This window comes from Lolium rigidum, chromosome 2 (genome assembly GCF_022539505.1).
Source record: "Lolium rigidum isolate FL_2022 chromosome 2, APGP_CSIRO_Lrig_0.1, whole genome shotgun sequence".
Classification (NCBI taxonomy): domain Eukaryota; kingdom Viridiplantae; phylum Streptophyta; class Magnoliopsida; order Poales; family Poaceae; genus Lolium; species Lolium rigidum.
In genome coordinates this window covers 49,346,123-49,366,933 of record NC_061509.1, presented here as the reverse complement: position 1 = coordinate 49,366,933, position 20,811 = coordinate 49,346,123, and the positions used below count along the sequence as shown (strand labels likewise).

Below are 20,811 nucleotides of genomic sequence, written 5' to 3'. Positions count from 1 at the left end.
AGTGCGCATTTCAACACCATGTAATTTCTAAGATTTTTTGTGTAGCCTAGAATATAGAAATTTTCTGTGTTTTTTCTATGGTGCAACCAAATGACATCTGCAATTAAGTTCTGTGTTTTTCATTTCTATAGGAATTCATATGCCATGACATACTATACATGTGTTTTTTCTATTCCTATGTTTTTCAAATCCTTTAAATCAAACAAGCCTTAATTTTCACGCCACCATTCTTTCATGGTGTCTTCACCACCAGGTGGTAGCGCCATGAATCCCTCAACCAGAATTCTCTCATGTAGAGAAATCTTATTAGCAGATGGCCAACATCTTCCAAGACTTGATTGCAGAAGGCACACCACACACTTGGGGGAATGTTGTTGTCCTCTTCTTTCTTTGTACGTACTCTAGCAGATGTCCAACATCTATTCCACATCAACAGCCATACAACCTCGGGTGCCTACACGGCAGCGCTATCTTGCGCAGTTCAATGTAACCACAACAACAATTATGCGGATACCGCCCTCAGCAGCGTGGGTGAGCGACGCATCGCCTGAAGGCAACCCAGGTGGACCGGCCCATTAGTTGTTCTCTCGCTCAAAAGAAGTACTCCCTCCGGTTCATATTAATTGACTCTAATATGGATGTATCTAGACACATTTTAGTTCTAGATACATCCATATTGAAGTCAATTAATATGAATCGGAGGGAGTATCATAGTTTTTCACTTTCTACATCATACAAGCTCTAACCTGGTGGTTACAACTCCTAATCAAATTTAATTTTGGGTAAATTTAAATTTAAATAAATTTGAATTTAAACAAATTCTAGACCTGTACAAAATTTAAATTTGAGCAAAAAATGTTCAAAATAAAAATGTTCAGAAACGGTAATACGGAGTACATCTCATCTTCGCTCGTCATTTCTCTACTCGTATTTTGGGGTAGTATAAAAGAATGGGTTAGCTCAATGACTGGAATCTTAACCTTTGGAGCACTTTTACCACTGTCAAGGATTGGGATTTATTCCGTCCCTTGTCATCCTCGTATATTGGGAAATGTGGAACCAAAGGAACAGAAATACGGTTTTTAGAAACACCTCCACAATGTCGACAGCAATCTTCATTAAGGGAAGCAACCCATTGGAGCATCGGCGCATCGGCAGGGCGAAACATTTGGGGAACATCTTGCCAGGAGAGTAGTCTTTTTTTTTGGCACCTTGGGCGTCGGTTTGCAATATCTCTAAACCTTCTCGCTTGATAATGAATGAAATGGGCTGAGCTTTTGCCATTGTTTCAGAAAAGAACACCATACATTGGTTCGTCCCTTTGATTTCTGATTTCAAAAAGGGCCCTGCTCTCGTCTCAGCTGACGAAACCTCTCTGTCTCTGTTATCCTCGTACCTGCTGATCTCTTCTATCAATCTCTTCGACTGATAGAGTCTATGCTATTGGTGAAGCTGGTTCTACCACAACAACAGGGTCTGCAAATGGATTTTGAACTAACAGGTCGACTAGTTTCCACTGAATCTTCAAACATCATCAGAGTTGTTTAATTTGTAATAAAAAGAACTGAAAATAGATATCCAAACATAATATGCATGCCTGGGAAAAGTACCATATGTATTCATAAAAACATTTTTGAAAACAGCTTGGGTGCTAATGTAAGATCAGCATTCTCTGTTTGGATTCCAAGGAACTGAAAGGCTTAGTCTGGGACAGAGGATTTCAGGCAAAGCAAAATCATTTTTACAAATTTCTGCCTGCACAACTAAATTCGTCCCAGCGAGAAAAATAGAATTTTCGCAATAGGATTTGGCAATGTTGATGATCTGGCTGGAGCAATTCAATATCTTGCATTCCCTAGCAAGAAAAGGTGGACACAGATATGCATTACTTTCCTTTATACTTTCAAATAAAGATTTGTCCTACAAAATGGAGGGGGGCATAAATCAACAGACCGAGCACATCCCCCATTCCTTTTACTTCCTACTATACCCCTCCTGACTGAGGTTAAAAAAGACTAAAATGGAGGGGGACACAAAACAGCTACACCATTGTTTTTCAACAATAGAGGGTCCAGAAACCTATTATACATGGCAAAGCAGCAAAACAGAGATTAGTCCAACTAGTACAGGTCAAAACGAAAGAATCACCACACCCAAGGGGGCTGGGCCGGTTGGTTCCTATCGACGATATCAGCGGCACAGTCAGCACGGGCGCAGACAGTTACTACCACCTAGTGGGGCGCCAAACCCCCTTCACCCTTCCCTTTGGAAAAAGGTGGGCTTCTTCCAGGCCATATGTTAAATCATCGGCGAAGAGTGCCCAGTGTCTTCTTCCATCTCCAGGATAAACAATCGCCTGAAAGAATCCATCTGAGCAGCTTCTTCCCCTGGATCCTCCAGTTCAACCATCCCAAGCTTCTCCTTGGTGTGGGGGCGCAAGAGGACCGAGAAGCTGGATAACTTTCCTATCTTCTTTCCACCAACAGTATATACCTGTACATACGCAACTAATCATGTTGAGGCAACTTCCGCTGCTCTCTGCCTCATCATTTCGTTAACAGCAGCTCTCCTTCTCGAGTCAGACTGCTGCTGCAACCTTCTAAGGTGCTCCTTGAGATCCCTGTATGTTTTTCAGATGTGGTGGTCAGGTGTTACTCAACAGATTGAAATACTAATATATGCATAAGAACAAGAGGTGGGGACAAATCATAGACGCGCCAACACACCTGCACCGCGGCACACTGCATCCGGAATCTCTGCAAGCTCGGGCATGGAGCTGAAGCATGTACCACATTTTCTTGCACAGGGCGCACCCACCGGAAGCACGCGTTTTGCACTGCATCCCATGCCGAAATAGCCCCTTGACTTTACGGCAGTTAGGATATTGGCAGCTACCGGAGCGGCATGTCGAGGCATGTACCAGAAGATCAAGCATTTTCCTTAGCTGCAGAATCATGGTAAAAAGAAAATCATAAGATAATTCTTAACAAATGGATTAAAGATAAGAAAATTCCTTATTTGAACAAAATGCAGTTCCGTAAAAAATCTTCCTTTTTTTAGCAGGAAAAAAATTCTTCCTTATTTAACACCAAGTCTAAATATCTTTCCTAACCTGACACTACCGTCCACTCCGTTACAATTTAATATAATACGCCAACCTACGCTGTCGGTATGCAACTCAGAAAAAGGAATTGTCAAAACGACAACAAAAACTCAGAAAAAGGGACCGGGCGTCCCTGTCCCGACCCCAACCCTAACCCACGTTCCAGAGATGTCATCCATGTTCTCCTCACCGCCGCCACCCCGATTGATGGCTGCCGCCCCTCCACTACCTACTGCACCAACTCCGGCCTAATTCCCCCTCCGAGGTGGTGTTCAGTGTTCACAAGCATGTTGTTCGAGGCGCCGTGGCCCGTGGGGAAGTACTACACGTGGTAGATCCTGCTGCTCCATGGCTGAGACGAATTGGTTTACAGCGCCAAGAACTGGATCGGCACCAATGCTGGTGGTGGCTCGTCACGCATTTCGCTGGGTACAAGCCATGAGGGGAGCACAGCGCGAGCTACGAGGCTGCGCCGACCGGCGAAGCATGGAGCACACGCTCAACTTCTCCGATAACCAAATAGTCAAGCTCTACGGATTCCAGCATGAGTCGCTCAACACCACAGTGGTGTGTCACATCAGGAACGAGATCGGTTAGGGCCGCCAAGCCATTGTGATCTTTGAAGTAGGTTCTTCGATTGGTTTGGAACTTTGGATGTAAACGTGGATCATGCAACATACTAAACTGCTCACAGCATAGCATAAAAGGAAACATGCAGATGGACAAAGTGAATACTCAATTATTATTATTTTATTACTTGCAAAGTGAAGACTGAATTACTAGGACAACAAAGTACAAGCAAATTTTACACACCAATGTGCCACAATACTGCAGCATTCCTCATTATTGATAGGGGGGACATAACAATTGAGGAACAAATTACTGCTAGTAACCATCTAAAAGGGCTTACCTGCGAAACCCGCATTTGCCGAGCTTCCTTGTTTTGGGCATCACGATCGGCAGCAGATGGATGATTTGTCAACTTGTGAGGATGATTGACTGCTCCTTTTTGGTAACAACCATTGCACACATCAAAATCTGGACAAACTTCGCACCGCCAGCCTTGACCAGTTTCAATATCATGATTACAGACATTGCATGTAGTGACGAACGCTGGTGCAGTAGGATTGTGCAGGTGGTACAGCACCATCATTGACGAATGCTTAGCACGGCGAAGGGTGTCATATTGGTAATGGTTCCCTTGACAAAGACTCAGAAATGCCTGCCTGGTGTCAAAAAACTCGCTTTCTAGGATATCATCTCTGTCCTTTGTATCATCAGGTATCCCAACAATGTCAACCTAAATGACGAACATCAAGTTATATGTTAAGTGATTCCTCCTTTTTTCTTTTTTGACAAAGAAAAAACGAGTTTCGGTTATTTACCGGATGGAGCTTATGTGTGTCTCTACTGTTACTCGGATGTCTTTCCCTCTCTTCAAGCTGGTGTTCTATACTGTAACACCTGCAACAAGAAAATACTAATTTCACGAATAGAACATTAAAGCACGTAAAGGTCTGTCTATCGTAAACAGCGTGTTCCAAGAATATCTACAACTTGTCCCAAAGATGCCTCTCATATATCACCCTTTTTCAAGCACATCTAATTAATTTCATCACAATCTAGCAAATACAGCTGGGTTATTAAGGCATCACCTAGTGTGAAACCATGGATGGGATGGGCATCAGACCCCCCCCCCCCTTGCCTTTCCAGAAGAGGATTATGGGGTCATTCATATAGGGTTTCTAAGAGTCACTCAGTTCTATGCATGGGGTATGGGGAGATTTGCCCCTTCAGAACGCTGGATAATGACTGCTGCTGAGCCTTTGCTCATAGGCTGTCAGCCTCATCACCGCCTAAACCGCCTGCTTGATGAGATGGCATCGCTCCATGAGAGGCCTGATAGGATCAAGAAGACCAAGGGGAGGAGATATGGCCACTGGGGATTATTGGCAAGGAGAAGTCAATGGCCACGGCGATATTTTTGTGGGTGTCAGGAGGAATAAAAATGCAGATCTACCTATAAGCATTTTCATTTCCTAATTTATAGAGAAGTTTAGATAGGATTTGTTGCAACAAAACGACCAAGGATCTTCAGTGGCTTCAAAGAGATGTGCAAGGATACAATAGTTTGAGGGCTAGACTAAGCTACTTGAACTGCTGCTATATAAATATAATTATGTCACATAAGTGCCTAGAACCTGTTTCGTTCGAGGCACACGTCGGCTCTATAGCTCAAGTGTCATATGGATACAGAATTTAAGAAATTGACTTACTTGTCACAGATGTAAAAACTTCTGCATTGATGACACACCCAACGTTTTCCAGATGACATAAGGATACAGCAGTGGCTACAAGAATACTGCAAATGGACCATAATAAAATCTTCCTTCATTGGATAAATGGTTTCACCAAGCTGCATGCATCAAACCGAATTCAAGTAAAAGCGTCATCCAACTGAAACAATTAATTACATTTTCACAAAAATGACAGAGGGGGTTTTGAGAAATAGTGTTATGATTACTAATTCACCAGAACAGCAAATACAACAGAATCGCTGAATAAGCTTACCTTTTGCATCAGCATAGCATCCTTCGAAGCATTCCCACTGAGATCGGTGTGACCAGCAGCTTTAAGAGCTCTTTTTGTAATGATCTTCTTTGTCTTGCTCTTCTTCTGAAGCTTTCGGTCATCTTCTTCTTGACGAATTTGGTTGATCATATCTTCAGCAGCCCCTGGCCAATAATCTCCATCGAAGTAAGGCAAACGGGAAGCGGTAACTTTAGCCTTGCACTCTCCCATAGTAATGAAGAAATGATCATACAGATTTGTAAGCTCAACAACAATCTCCTCCTTAGTAGCTTTTCGAAGCATAGCTAAGTACCTGAGTGTAAATACATTAGAAATCATGCAACCAGGGCTAGATGTAAGCAGAATGGCACACATGTCAATCAAAGGTCTTACCACTCCCGTAATTTGTCAGATTTTGGAGTCTTCTGAATCTCAGGGTGGCAATATAAAATGTAATCTTCGCCTTTCAAAGGTGGGCAAGCCCATATGTAACAGCTTGTGAATCCACGCTGCTTGCAATATTCAAGATAACCTATCTGCACTCATACAGAACTGGTGTAAGATCGGGAAAATGCTAGCTCAAAGAGGAAGACATCATATCTAATAGTTTCATACAGGAATGTTCTGACAAGCATGGCAACAGAAAATATTCACAATTGTGATTAAAATTCAGCATATGCAGCAACGTACCAGAATTTCATGGTAGACGAATGTACGTAAGGCCTCTCCGGAGGCTGCTTTAATCTCAGGTCTGAAGTATTTCACAGAATCCAGATATGACAAATAAACACGACGTTGGTTCGGATAAGCACATTCAGCACCAAATTCTTGAACATACATTCCAAATAAGCACACTTCTACACCTTCTATTTTCTGGAACAAAAGCACAGCCTGCCAAACATTCATACGAACAGAATCATTGATACTAAAGTCTGTTGTCACCATATTTTTACTTCAGGTAAAAAATCTTACCTTGGACTTGTATGGAAACTCTGTCGGGTAATTATCTTCATGAAAAATTTCCAAGAAACGTGGTTTAACTTCAACTTTCTTATCCACTGATGAAACAACTCTGACCACAAGACCTTCAGCCCCAGCAACCTAACAATACAGAACAATTAGAATTTATAAGTGATGGAGAGAAAGTTCCTATCAAAATGGTGCACGATGATGCCAAAATGAATGGTGTCTCGTGTAAATCAAATTACAGCAAGTCCACGTCTCTCTTATAATGCATAATCAGAATTCAACAAGACATGAACATAAAACATCAAGACATATGAATATACTTAACGTATACAAAGCTCATATATGCTACTGCCAAAAAAAACAATAGTTGTTGATTTTTCATGCCATCCCTCACTTTTTGTAGCCCATTTTTGTTGCTGTTTTTTTCCATTGGGTTGTAAACAATCAGCTGAAACAAGTTTGTACTATATGACAGCACTGCAAGCTTTAGAGAAATACAACTTGGTATGTTTTCATATAAGCCTTTAATCCAAAGTTGTACCACCACCTTCCAGCCAATATATGGGTAATTCATACAGCATATCGCCATTCGACTAGCTAATTCTCCAACATGGAACACCTTATTACATACCAGGTGGGAGTACACGGTTAGATAAACTGCTAGTTCATCCTGGTTGATATATTTCATTTGGTCTGTTTTTATTCCTTTGCGGCTCCAGTATTCGACACCATAGGCAGGACAATATAATAGTACGTGTAAATATTTACATGGTGTGTAGGCACTTATAAAACACTTGCTGCATATTTTGTCACAAAAGGTAATACATTATACTGATGTGCATTAAGGTCCAACTTATTTTTTGAGAAACATAATCAAAGTACATATGCACTTCTACCAAGACTTAGTTCCACTAACCTCGTCAAAAGCACGTCCTGACTGAGATGCCCGAGCCTGTCTCTCCAGCTTAAGACGTTTAAAAAGCCGCTCTTCTATATGATCACTAAGCACAGTTCTTGGCAGATCACTTGCACCAAGAACAGCACTCTGTGGTAAAGGCATGCGGAGCCCCTGTTCCACTTCTTTGATGTAGCAATACGGGCAAGTATACTCTGCTTGTCCTCCATCATTTCTTCTGCCATTGAACAGAGCACATATCTGATGCTGCCAGCACTCACACATGTCACACTGAACCCACTGTTGAATGCATCATTCAGAAAGATTTAGTACACAACAAAATAACTAAAACTATAGTTATACAACTACCATAACAGAAATGAGAACTAACCCATTCTTCAGTTTCCTCATCATTTCTTTTTTTCTCAAACCGGGCCTTCAAAAAATTCTGTCCTTCAACTTCAATGGTGTCACCACGGGACTCATTGTAACATGGAATACAGAAGAAGTGACGCGTATCACCAGAACCAACTGTATAGTATGGTGCATTTCGCTTTATCCGTGCACCACAAGGGGAGCAATATATCGGCGGGGGCTCAAAAGTAAGTTTTTCCACTTTGCAGAGCTGGCATGAATTTTCATTTTCGGAAGACACCATCAATTGATTCTTTTCAGCTTTAGCCTTGCTCTGTCAAATGGCAAAACATGTAAAATGGTTCCTTCTAAAAACAAATATTAGGGTTACAATACAAGTATCATCATGACAATTGTTTCCCATACAGATAAGTAGAATTTTTCTGGTGCAACTAATTAAAGTTTAGTAAAGCAACAGCCAGGTAAATTTTTGTGTAAGCATACACAGTAGTTAGATTTTATGTGAGAAAGAGAGGAAAGTTATTGTCTCCCACTGGAAAAACAAACAAACAGGACACTCTCGAATTTTTGTGTGGCTAAACAAGGACAATAAAAGGCACAAACATAACAACTGATCTAGTGATTTTGGAAGAAAAAAAATACCCAGTAAGCAAGTTATTTCCAAATAAAAGACATACCTGGCCAACCCACAGCCTTAGACTGTCTATATGTGCACCAATTTGTTCTGGAGTGAACAACTCAGTCAATGAAACACCTTTTATCTTTGGTTTTCCTGATTTCGCTGTGGCGTCTGCTGAGTCATTTGTTTCATTCTTAACCTCAGGGATATTTTGACTTGGTTCTTTGTCAATTGACAAGATTTCTTGCTTGACATGAGATTTTATCTCATTTGAAACACCAGGAATCACATTATGCCTCGCTGTAGGCACATTTCCATCAGTACCATAACCGGTCTTTACAGGATTCTGCAGAGGTCGCATGTCAACCTTTATATCCGCCTCTCGTTTCAGGTACGGCATCTTTTTAGTTTGCTCAAGCAACTCAGGATGTGTTTCCTCTGGCAAAAACCCTGGGATCACATTAGGATTGGAAGCCCTAAGTATTTCATGCTCTGGGACATTGGGTGATGCAGGCCGCACCTTCAAACGTTTTGGAACAGATTGTTGACCATCAAAGGATTCAACAGAAACTAGGTCAATGTCCATTATATCACCTTCTACCCCATTCATGATTCTTTGAGTCATATTCTGCTGAGCAACTTTAGGCTCAAGGGCTCTTTGCTTATTTGCCTGTTCAGTTGAGAGGCGCAAAAATTTCTTTACATTACTACATACAGGACATTGCTCATCAACACATGTCTTATAATGCTGAATTAACATTCTTGACTTACTGCACTTCTTCTGAGGACAATCTTTTCGTTGGCAGTTGTCCAAATGTTTCACAAATTCCTGCAGGTGAGCACAGCGAGGGAATTTACAACTTCCAAGAGGCGAAGAACATCCTTTTGCATGAAACAGCAACAGTAGCCACTTCAACTGACGAATATAATTGATATTTGCAGCAGATTGTTCAAATCCACCAGTAGGGAGCTTCGGCAATGCAGGATCAACTGAGGCCACAGCGCAACCAGAAACACGCCAGTCAGATGAAAATGGCTGCTGTGCTCCGTCCTGGGCCATTGTTCTCTGAGAAAAGTCATCCTGTATCTGCTTTTCAAGAGATAAATTGCTAGTGATAGAAGCCTTTTCCATTGTTTGAGGCCGCCACTGGGGCTGCTGCATCTGCTCTGGCTGTGATCCTTTCAAGACATAGCTGACATCATTCGAGCTGACATCAAGCTGCTGATTAGGGGGCAACAATGGCTGAGAATCATGAGAACCAGAAGCACTGAAGTTCTGAGATCCAGAAAGATGTCCAAACAGCTGCGCTCCCTTGACATTATCATGTGCACTTCTTTGCTGGTACTGACCCTGGAAATTTTGAAGTGCAGCAGATTCAGTAGCTTGTGAAGATGCCAACTCAGTGTGTGCCAGAGATCCCTGTTCTGATATTTGCATAGAATGGCTGGAGTTCAGTTGAGACTGTTTAAAGGAATTGCTCCTCAGCATAGTTTGCTGATGTTGTGAATTTGGCAGCTGTTGATTAAGATGATATTGGTTTTGCACAAACTGGGAATTTGGCTGCACCTGCTGTTGCTGCATTGAGAGCTGCTGTCGGAGCAGTTGCTCCTGAGTCAACTGGGATGACTGAAAATTAAGTTTTTCTGACTGATCCAAAACCTCAGATTTTATCTGAGGCTGTGCTTGCATGGATTGCATGTTTAGCTGATTGGTAAGCAACATGGAATTCATTCTTGATCTAGACTGGTAGTTTGCAGCACCCATGTTCTGATTATTCGCTGTTGTTAAAGTAGAAGAACCAGTACCGTAGAAACTTCCAGAGCCACCCATGTCAACTGATGCTGCACAACACAAAACACAATTTACTTTGTCACAATCCGGTAATAATATAAATTTTGCATTTTCACTATGCATGAATGTCCATGTGTGTCTGTCGATACGCAAGCTCACATCATTGGTACCAAGGTGGAAGCAATATCACTTCTACCCTCCATGGGTTAAAGGACTCTAGCCAACACATTAATTAATTATAAAGCCAATTACACAACAAGAAGAAACTAAAGTAAGCAGTTGTGTGTTATTTTTTATCTGTTATATAACAGAAAATGCTCTAACAGAGTTTGTACAATATATGACTTAGATAATTAGAAGTTGAACATATTGCTAAGGAATAATCAAGCCATCACTAGCTTTTGATTTGCACTTCACAAACACGACATCAAGTTTATGACACAAGTCGCGATGATAAGGCAATAAAAGATGGGACGCATCAGTGAGCATACTTGATATTCTCTGCGTAGGAAGCTGATTGAACTGCTGTTGCAAAGGCCTGGGCGAACTGCCAAAAGAGGACATGTTCATGTATGATTCTGGTGCTGCATTTCTGTTTGTAATTTGTGTGTTTGACCCATGCAACCCCATTCCACCGTTCACATGTCCATCTGATAAACCAAATGCAGAAGAATTGTCCAACATGCTTGAATGTATTGCAGAGTTACTGTGACCCCCAATATGCTGGATTTGATGGCTATTCTGGTTGCTTGTAAATTGCTTCTGCTGCTGCATATGTGGTGTCATAGCCGACTCACCATTGAAATATCCAGTTCCATTTGAATAGTCGGGATTTGCAGGTACGTTTTGTTGATTACTGAATCCAGGAGTTGGGATCATATGGGTTACTTGTCGCTGAATACCCATTTGACCCATCGTAGATGGGACATTACTTGTGGTAGAATTTAGTGGGGCACTGGTAGTTAGATGCTGGTAGCCGTTAGACATGGAACCTGTAAGGAGCAATTAAAAATTAGTAGAGCCATGTAAAATGGACGGACGGAAAAATGAGACCAAAACAGTTGGCTGCCACAGCACCACATGGCTTCAGTTTCTCGCAAATAATTTTCCAGTTATAAACAACGGAGACCTCCAATTGCATGCTCCAACTGGATTGTGGATATAGAAGTATTTTCTGGATTTTTTTTAACTTAAAGCTATTAAGCTAGACTCAAAACATGTTGGTGTTCTTCTACCAGAAAGATTGCATTTTTCCAAATATACGCCGGTACGAGATTCCTAGGCTAGAAGCTTAAAGCAGGCTACAAAAAAGTACCAAAAGTGACGGTACACACAACCCTAAGGATATCAACACAAGCTGAGTAAAACAATCTGCACCTGGCATGGAGTTACCCATGTTGGTATTCTGAGGAACCATGCCCGCACCAGATTGCGAAAGACCCATGTTGTCTGTATAAGGCATTCTAGAGTTTCCAGTTGCACCTTGCGTGATACCAGGTGTCGGAATCATTGTGCCATAACCAGAGGAAGATCCAATCTGCCTTGACATTTGTTGGTTTTGCTGATTCTGTTGGTTCTGAGCGCTCAAGGTCTTGATAGCAAACTGCAGCTGTGGCTCCACTGGCGCCTTCATCATATTGTAGTACTCAGCCTGCCCAAACAATCAGAAAATGATGAAACTGTGCTCAAGGTTCAGTTTTGGTCGGCTAGGGGTTTGATTGCTTCATGAAACCATATATAATTACAAAAGAGAGAAGGGGCAAGAGAGAAGAATACCTTGCTTGGGGATTTTCTAAACAGGATTTCCTCTAGCCTGCGCGCGAGTTCCGGCAGCCTTCGCCTCCAGTCAGCTGATGTCTGCTTCCTTCCTATGTAGTCAAATCTGGCAATTTACGAACAAGTATCAGACTAGAAAATATTCCTATGAGATTGAAACCATCGGCCGTGGCAGCAAAACTAGGTTTTTTTTAGCTGGGATGGTGATTCAACTGCAAGACCAATTCCAAAATTTTATGTGCAAAGGTCTTGTGAACTTTAAGGGCAAACATTAACTTTGGTAGTGTGTCATCACCTCGGTAATTTTGGGAATGAAATAAGTGATGCCTAGCAAATACTATGTGTGATGTGCAGTATAAATAAAATTTGTATGGACAGGCCTCACTAAACTAACTGGGTACAATTAACACCTAGCAAATATTCATATACCAAATAAATAGCCAAGTGGCTGCAAGAAGTAAGTTTTTTTAAAGAGCAGCGAGTGACTGAAAGAAGATACCAGAGGAAGAGGCGCTTACATCTTCTCGCGCATACTGTTGCGCATCTGAATGAACTGGGGATCAATCCCGGCGCCAAGGCCCATGGCATTATCGTGCATCTGCTGGTGCTGGGGCAGCGGCATCCCGTCGGCGCCGACAACGCCGTTGCTGCCGCCGCCGCCGACGACCTGGTTCATCTGCGCCCCCTGCCCGGACATCTGGCCGGACAGGTGCGGGGCCTGCCCCACATTCATCCTCTTTGGTGGTAGCTGGGCGTCAGGACGGCGCTGCAGTCATCCCAGCGCAGAGCAAGCTGAAGGAAGGAGCCACCCAAGGCTGGAACCTCGGAAAGCTGCAATCTTTGCACACACCAGAGGCTCAGGTGCAGGGGACGACCTAGCCAGACACAAAACCCAGCCCAATTCAGCTGAAAAAACAGTGTACCAGACGGCGGGCAGCGGGCGGTGGGCGGCAGGGAGTGAGCGAGGGGGGAGCGGCGATCAGGACCCTGGCGGGGCGACCCGGGAGACCCGGGAGAGCGAGCCGGGCAGGCGAGGCGGCGAATTGGAGTGTCCCGGCCGAAACCCTAGAATCTCGGGTCGGGGTGGCGAGGCCGACGGGGGCGGGCGCGGGTGGAGGGAAAAAGCAGCGATTGGGGTCGGGTGGAGGCGGGTTCCGTACGACGGCGGGCGGGCGGCGGCCGGAGGGGCGGGGATTGGGGATTTGGGGAGGAGATTGTCGACGCGGGGAGGGGGAGGAGGAAGGGGAGAGGAGGGGAGAACGGGGACGTCGACCAATCGCGGATCTAGGCGGATCCGTGGGGAAGGGAGCGAGTCGGAGCCGGAGTGGCTGCGGGGTGGGGCCGGGGAGCGGCGGCGCTGGGGCCGGCGGAGCGGGGAGGGTGGAGGATTTGGTGGCAAAAACGGCAAGGCGTGCTCTGCTGCTCTGGGAGTCTGGGGCGCGCGTGCGAGAGAGGGAGGGGGGCCCCGAGGGTGAGGCTGAGGCTGAGGCTGAGTCAGCAGCAGCACTTCCAGTGATAGTGTGTTTTGCCGCACGTGCGCCGAAGCTGCCGGGTGAGCGTCGACACCCTGTGTTGCCAAGTGTTCCTAGTTCTTGCGCCCGGCCTGGGAAGATGGGGTTTTTTGCAGCAGCCAAGGGATGGATGCTCAATGTGGCGATTCGACGCGCCCTACTCTATATTCTTGGTTAAAATCTTTATCTTTATCTCTATCTTTACTATATATCTCTATCTATCTCTACTATCTATATCCCTATCTCTATCTCTATCTCTACTATCTATATCCCTATCTCTATCTCTATCTCTACTATCTATATCCCTATCTCTATCTCTATCTCTACTGTATAAAAAGGAGGAATTGGTTCTCTTTCCTCCGGTCGAAGATTTCGTCCTACATATTTTCACATGACCATTTTGCCCTTCCACCACGCCTTCAAACAATTAGTCACCGTACCATCAGGGAATAGAATCACCGCACCATCAGAAAGGAAATCAGAAAGGAATCACCGCACCATCAGAATTGAGTACCATTAGAAAGGAAACTCCACCAATTACACAGCTAATTATCTCTACTACCTAAACAAGAATGTGAGTGTTCCGTCGTCCCGCACGTGCACGCGGCCAACTGGGCCAAGCCCAACGATCTCGTGTCACAGGAACGGGAGCCCAGCACCTGAAACCGTAGCCCCGGAACTCGGCATCCTCCTTCCCTGCGCGGATTCCACGGCCCGGTCATGACTGCTGCCGCCACCGACCATCCCGACGATCTCGTGGTGATCCATGGGGAGGGTGTCAACAACCTGTGGTGCGTCGCATGTCGCTGCAGAATGGGGAGGGGGTGCACGATGGCGATATTCCACTCCGACATAGGAACCCACTCCAGCTGGATCTTCACCGTGGGCGTCGCTACTTCCACACAGGGCGCGATCGGTGGTCGCTGCCTGGTCTTGGATGGTCAATGTGGCGATACGAACGCGCCCTTGCTATTCTATATTACTCCCTCCGTCCATATTTAAACACGAAAATGGCAGTTTTGTAAAAAAATCCTTAATGTTTTTCCGAACGAACCCTCGGTCCACTCTCGTCCTGTCCTCTTCCCCGATCGTCTACATCCCTCCGGCAGCCACCGCTGCTCCATCCCTCCGGCAACCATCACATCCCCGCTCCCTCCGGCAGTCGCCGCCGCTCCTCCAGCAACCCCCGCATCCCCGCTACCTTCCGCATCCCTGCTACCTTCCGCATCCCCGCAGCCTCCGCCTATTCATCACCTCCCCCGACGCCCTAAGAAAGAGGGATTTTTATTGTTCTGCGCCGTAGCTTCCTCGGCGGCACAGCGAAGAGGAGGTCTACGCCATCATAGATCTCGAGCTCTCCGATCCGTTGTCTTCGCCATGACAGGGGAACCGTGCGCCACAACTACGAACTTGATTTGAATGAAATGTAAAATTCCTTATTTCCCTTGTCTTTGGAGCTGCGGTGCTTACTGGTAGGAAGGGACGGTGAGTGCTTCTTAGTTTCCACCTCTGCTGCTCGTATGAGGTCTCGGGTTGTTACAAGTAGGTTCACCGAGATAGTTAGAACGATTCCAAGATTTCCTTGTGCCTCGAGTTGGTCTTTATTCATGTGGAGTAAATCATATTCTATCCCTCCTCTTTGATTCATTACCCCAATCATGCATGATTGTAGTGTGAGGAAGCTTCGAGACAGTTTGTTGACCTCGTAGTTCCTGTATTCTTCCTCCACGCCATGTATCAACTCCCTGATATTGTTTGGTGCTCTGTTATCAGTGAGGGACTGCAGAGACCTGAAGAAGCATACCTTGGCCTGGCAACCGCAGTTAAGAACATCACTTTTCCAATGTTGTTCTTATTCTTCATTGTGCGCAAGGGTTTAGGTTATTGAGGGTGTAGATAGTATGTGTTCCTCTCCCTAGTCATAATGAACCATTTCTCGTCTATGTGGACCATGTTGTCCATATCCTTGAATGTTGTTTGGGAAGATGTCAAGGAGTTCTCATCGAGCATAGGGAGGCAGAATTTTAATCTCGGCATCCTGTTACCTTCTATCAGCAACGGCTTCAGGCTGTTAGTGTGGCGCTTCAACTCTCCCCACTTAAACCTTAAGTGTAAGGTTGAGCGCTTAACACCCAAAGACTTTGCTAGATATCGAATCGTTCTCCTTTTATTCAGTGGGATTGTTGTTACCCTCGAAAGTTCCAAATCTTTTCTCTTACGGCCAACATGTCCCTTCCTTTGGTTTGATACATCAACTCTTAGCCCTTTTTCAATCTGATCCTGGGATGTTGTCCAAATCCTCCCAATTGTTCGTATGCTTGTGTTCAGCATGCTTGCTATGAGTAGTTTATCCTTTGTTTGAAACCCTCCATCTCTTCTTTTGATCACTTCCAAGGCAAAATAGGCACCATATTTTTCCTCATTTGTGAGTTCCTTTCTTGAATGTCGAGGGAAACCATCCAAGCCTATCTGTTGCTCTTGCATCTCATCATCGGGTCGATCGGGGACATCATCCAAGCATGTCTGCTGCTCTTGCATCTCTTCATCGGGTCTATCGGGGACATCATCCAAACGTGTCTGCTGCTCTTGCATCTCTTCATTGGGTCTATCAGGGACATCATCCAAGATTGTCTTCTGCTCTTGCATCTCTTCATCGCGTGATCGGGGACATCATCCAAGACTCTCTTCTGCTCTTGCATCTCTTCATCGCGTTGATCGGGGACATCATCCAAGACTCTCTGTTGTGATGGATTTAAGTTGAGATCAAATACACCATCCGACCCTCTCATATGTGTTGGGCTGAAGTTGAGATCAAGTACACCATGCATGCCTCTCGGCTGTGCTGGACTCAAGTTGAGATCAAGTACACCATGCATTCCTGTCGGCTGTGCTGGACTGAAGTTGAGATCAAGTACACCATGCATGCCTCTCAGCTTCTCTAGCATCTCCTCATCAGGTTGATCATGGACACCATCTTGAGCTTCATCAATCCCAGCATGTGCTCTCATCCGAGGGAATTCAGCCATGTAGGTAGCATGTAGGTCAGTACACATGCATGTAACAGAGTGAGATTGGGGAATGACATGCTTTATTTTTTGGATGCAATAATACACCATTTGAATTGATCTTACTAGCTTACCGTGTACCAAAGGTTCAGAGAAGATATCATTTTTGCGCATCCGGTTATATTTCCACACATCCAATGCGTCAAGAGGTAGTTTCTTCCTCCTGGAAACAATCTGATGTAGTTTGCCACCAGCAATTTCCTCCAACAAATAGATGTGTATTCATAAGAACAAATTAACTTCACCACCATCCTTTACAAATCACATCTTTAATTTCTCAAGGAAAAAGTACAAATAAATTGAAACATACGCATTGAAGAGAACTATTGGTTCATCAATTTTGAGACTTCTCTTGTTCTCTCGTACTTCCAACATTCTCATTCTCTTGCTATTGCCTGTCAAAGTAAGCACAAAAACATTAAACAATACAAGAAGGGCACCGTTTAAGAAGGGAATAGTTTATTGCTACTCTAGATACTAACAGTAACCACACAAACAATACTAACATTGGAGTAGTTCAATATACTCTGAAGCATCAGATGAGCAAATATTTCAAACTATTTTAATGGAATAGTTCAATGTACGGTGAAACATCGAATGAGCAAATAGTTCAAACAATTTTATGGAATAGTTCAATATACTATGACTTTTCTACAGGAGTAAAAAAAGACCATGACTAATGTATCTTCATACTGTACCTGATGCTGCAGTAGATACAAGTGTCCGTAGTTTCTCTGAATCTTGAGTGGGATGCCTTGAAGTGTGATAAACTATGGATTTCTGGAACAATTTCTTCATTCTCAGAATCTTTAGCAGGGGTGGAGCAGCAGCAACAGTGACCTACACCGGCGCAGGGGAAATTAAAAGTTCATCGTCTATCTCGGGACTTGGTTCCCTTGCCATTTGCTACGAATTCCACTCAGCGGCAGCAAGGGTGGACAAGCTGAAAGAACATTTCACGCCCTTTTGGGTTTTGTGTGTTTGATGTCAACACTAGTTATATTTTTATGTGTGTTGATGTAGACAGGTACAGGTTTTCGAGAAATATACTTGATCGGTGAAATGGTATGGCACGTTCCGAAGTTCGAAGGTATTTTTATTTACGGCGGAAGTTCCGGCCCCGGCAGGCGGAAGTTCCGCCCGAGTGCTTCCGGCAGAAGCCCTTCAGCGCAGTTCTGTTCACAGGTTTTATTCTCTGGCCGGAAGTTTCGGTGATGCTGGCCGGAAGTTCCGGTCAAGCGGAACTTCCGCCCAACTTCTGGACAAGTTCCGAAAGTCAGCGATTTGTGGATTTTCGGAACTTAGCCGGAACTTGGCCGGAACTTCCGGTCACCGGAAGTTCCGCCCAAGTTCCGCCCCTATCTTTTCTGACAGGTTGCCTGACGAAGAATCTTCCTAGCGGAAGTTCCGGCCCTCCTGGCCGGTACTTCCGGTGCCAGCCGGAACTTCCGGCCCTCCCGGCCGGAACTTCCGTGTTACGAGAAATGGTCCAAACGGTCGGATCCGAGAGCTCCAATCATATAAATAGCTCTCTTCTCCAAAGGGACAAGTTGCTCAATCATTGCACAAGAAATCTGCCAAGCTTCACCTCCATTAGAGCCACCTCAAGAACACAAGATTTGCAAGATCTCCTTCCTCCCCCAACCAAAGCTCTTGATCTTTGGAGATTCGAAGGAGAAGCCACCGATCTACATCCTCACCGAAGCGTTCTTCATTTCCCCTCATTTGTTTGAGGGATCTCATGCTAGTGTTCCTATTTGGTTCCCTAGTTGATTTGTGTTGATGTGTTGTTGTTGATTGTTGTATTGTTACAGATTTGGGAGCCTCCAATTCGGTTGTGGATGTGTGCCCCAAGAACCTTGTAAAGGCGCGGTTTCCGCCTCGAGGAAATCCCTTAGTGGAAGTGGACTAGGCCTTCGTGGCGTTGCTCACAAGAGATCTGAGTGAAGTCTTCGTGACTGTTGGTCTGGCTTTCGTAGCGACCACACTCCTCCGAACGTAGACGTACCTTCTTGCAAAGGAAGGGAACTACGGGAATCATCTCCGTGTCATCGCGTGCTCCACTCTCGGTTACCTCTATCCTATTCTATCTCCTATATATTGTGTAGCTATATCTTGCTTAGTGATAACCTTGTCATATAGGTAAATTCACTTAGTTGCATATCTAGAGAATTTACCTTTGTGTCAAGCCTAAATTGAAAAGGAACTAAAAATTGGTTAGCACCTATTCACCCCCCCCCTCTAGGTGCGGCATACGATCCTTTCACAAGCTCGTACCTCAAGACCCAATGGCCAAGGATTGTGGACGGCGTGGAGACAGCAGGAACACGATGCTGCAACAAGGAGAAAGGGGGACTGCGACGCGGCGATGCGCGTTGAGAGGGCAGGGGTGTTAGAGAGAGAGGAGGGGCGCGTTGGGCGGGATTGAGCCGTCGGCGGCAGCTGGTACGGCGCGGCGGCAACTTTAGAGCAGGCGGCGACCGCTGGGTTTAGAGCCGCACATGGAGCTCCAGCAAGTGGAAGACGGAGAACGCGGAAGGACGCTGAAGGGCGCGAAGGGAAGGGAGTTGAAGGGCGCGGAGGGAAGGGAGCTGAAGGACGCGGAGGGAAGGAAGCTCCTTCCTCGCCCCCATCGACGGCGAATGGCGGGGAGGACGTCGGGGAGGACGAGCACAAGATGCGATTTTGGATTCATCAGATTAAGGCTAAATTTCATACGTTTTAGATGTACCAAGGGGTTATTTGCAACAACGAATATGAACTGCGGGTGGGCGTTTAATTACGGATGGAGGGAGTATTATTATTGGTTAAAATATTATAGTAATAGTACAATATCTAGGTTGTTGAATTACTGCATAAGTGTTTGTGTGGAAATCGTTGTTCGGGTAATGTAAAAGTGCTACTCTGGTGGCACGGTTCAAAAAAAATCCAGTGTTTGTAGGTGATCGTGAAGCGATAAAACAAGAGGGTAGTTGTAGGGCGATGGAAAAAATTGGGTAGTATACCGGTAGCACTACACTTTAGTTGTAGTGCTCGAAGCAAGGACAATGCGACACGGTTGAAAAAGGTGACGGATGACAAAGCAGGTTTTTTCAGAGATGCTATAGAGAAGGCATTTGTATTTTCGGTGACTAAAAGAGGCGGCAGCCATGGAGTACTTTGTTTCCAAAGTTGCTGCAAAAGAAGATGGTAGAGGTGGGAAGATAGAGCAAGTATGTCGTAGTCTACACCTTCCACTCCGCCCGTCAGGTCAGGATCATCATAGATGACTTCATAGCTGCCCTCTGGTGCTTCTGGGACCCATCTGTACTGAACAAACCCACTACAATCGTTGTCAAAACCTGCATCGAGTGGTAGGGTATGTGTGTAGGCCTTTCCAAGGACATTTGAAACAACATGTCGATAAATTGTGTATCCTCCTTCTTCGGTCTCACTGTCTAGCAAGGGTTTCAAAGTAAAGGGTGAGTACAAAGGTACTCAAGAAATTCAAAATAAAATGTGTTTGATACACTAGCTATGATTAATGATCAGGAAATCGCGGGTGAATGCATGTTTTGCAAACATTTCTTCAAATGGTTGCTTTTATTATAAAAACTATCCTCGTCGGTCTTCACATGTTGACCAGAACTTCATGGAGTTTGATGTCTACGCACGCTTCTATTCTTGTAGACAGTGTTGGGCCTCCAAGTGCAGAGGTTTGTAGAACAGCAGCAAGTTTCACTTAAGTGAATCACCCAAGGTTTATCGAACTCAGCGAGGTAGAGGTCACATATATCCCTCTCAAGCAATCCTGCAATTAAGATACAAGAAGTCTCTTGTGTCCCCAACACACCCAATACACTTTTCAGGTGTATATGTGCACTAGTTCGGCGAAGAGATAGTGAAATATAAGTAATATGGATGATTATAAGTGGTAATTACAGTCTGAAATAAAAATGGCAGCAAGCAAACATGTAGCAGAACTGGTTGTAAATGGTGTTTTAATGCTTAGAAACAAGGCCTAGGGATCTTACTTTCCTGGTGGACACTCTCAACAATGATATCATAATTGAATACATAAATATCTTCTCTTCACTATGCTACTCTGAATCACTCTCCGGTTGGATAACGAACACCAATTCACCGCGTAGGGCTG

The 20,811-nt window shown here is 44.6% G+C and overlaps 1 protein-coding gene across 1 annotated transcript; it reads right to left on the bottom strand.

The window, feature by feature from the left end:
- Nucleotides 1-1,884: 1,884 nt before the first annotated feature.
- On the bottom strand, nucleotides 1,885-12,848 carry LOC124691719 (probable histone acetyltransferase HAC-like 1). The gene is made up of 16 exons (XM_047224992.1): nucleotides 12,619-12,848; nucleotides 12,101-12,206; nucleotides 11,702-11,975; nucleotides 10,816-11,316; nucleotides 8,591-10,374; nucleotides 7,930-8,226; nucleotides 7,560-7,838; nucleotides 6,647-6,775; nucleotides 6,365-6,565; nucleotides 6,068-6,210; nucleotides 5,675-5,987; nucleotides 5,380-5,519; nucleotides 4,489-4,567; nucleotides 4,014-4,403; nucleotides 2,727-2,944; nucleotides 1,885-2,620 (listed from the first exon to the last, which is right to left on the bottom strand). Exons 1-16 carry the CDS (start codon nucleotides 12,831-12,833, stop codon nucleotides 2,512-2,514), a joined length of 5,178 nt encoding a protein of 1,725 aa, XP_047080948.1. The 5' UTR covers nucleotides 12,834-12,848; the 3' UTR covers nucleotides 1,885-2,511.
- Nucleotides 12,849-20,811: the final 7,963 nt, after the last annotated feature.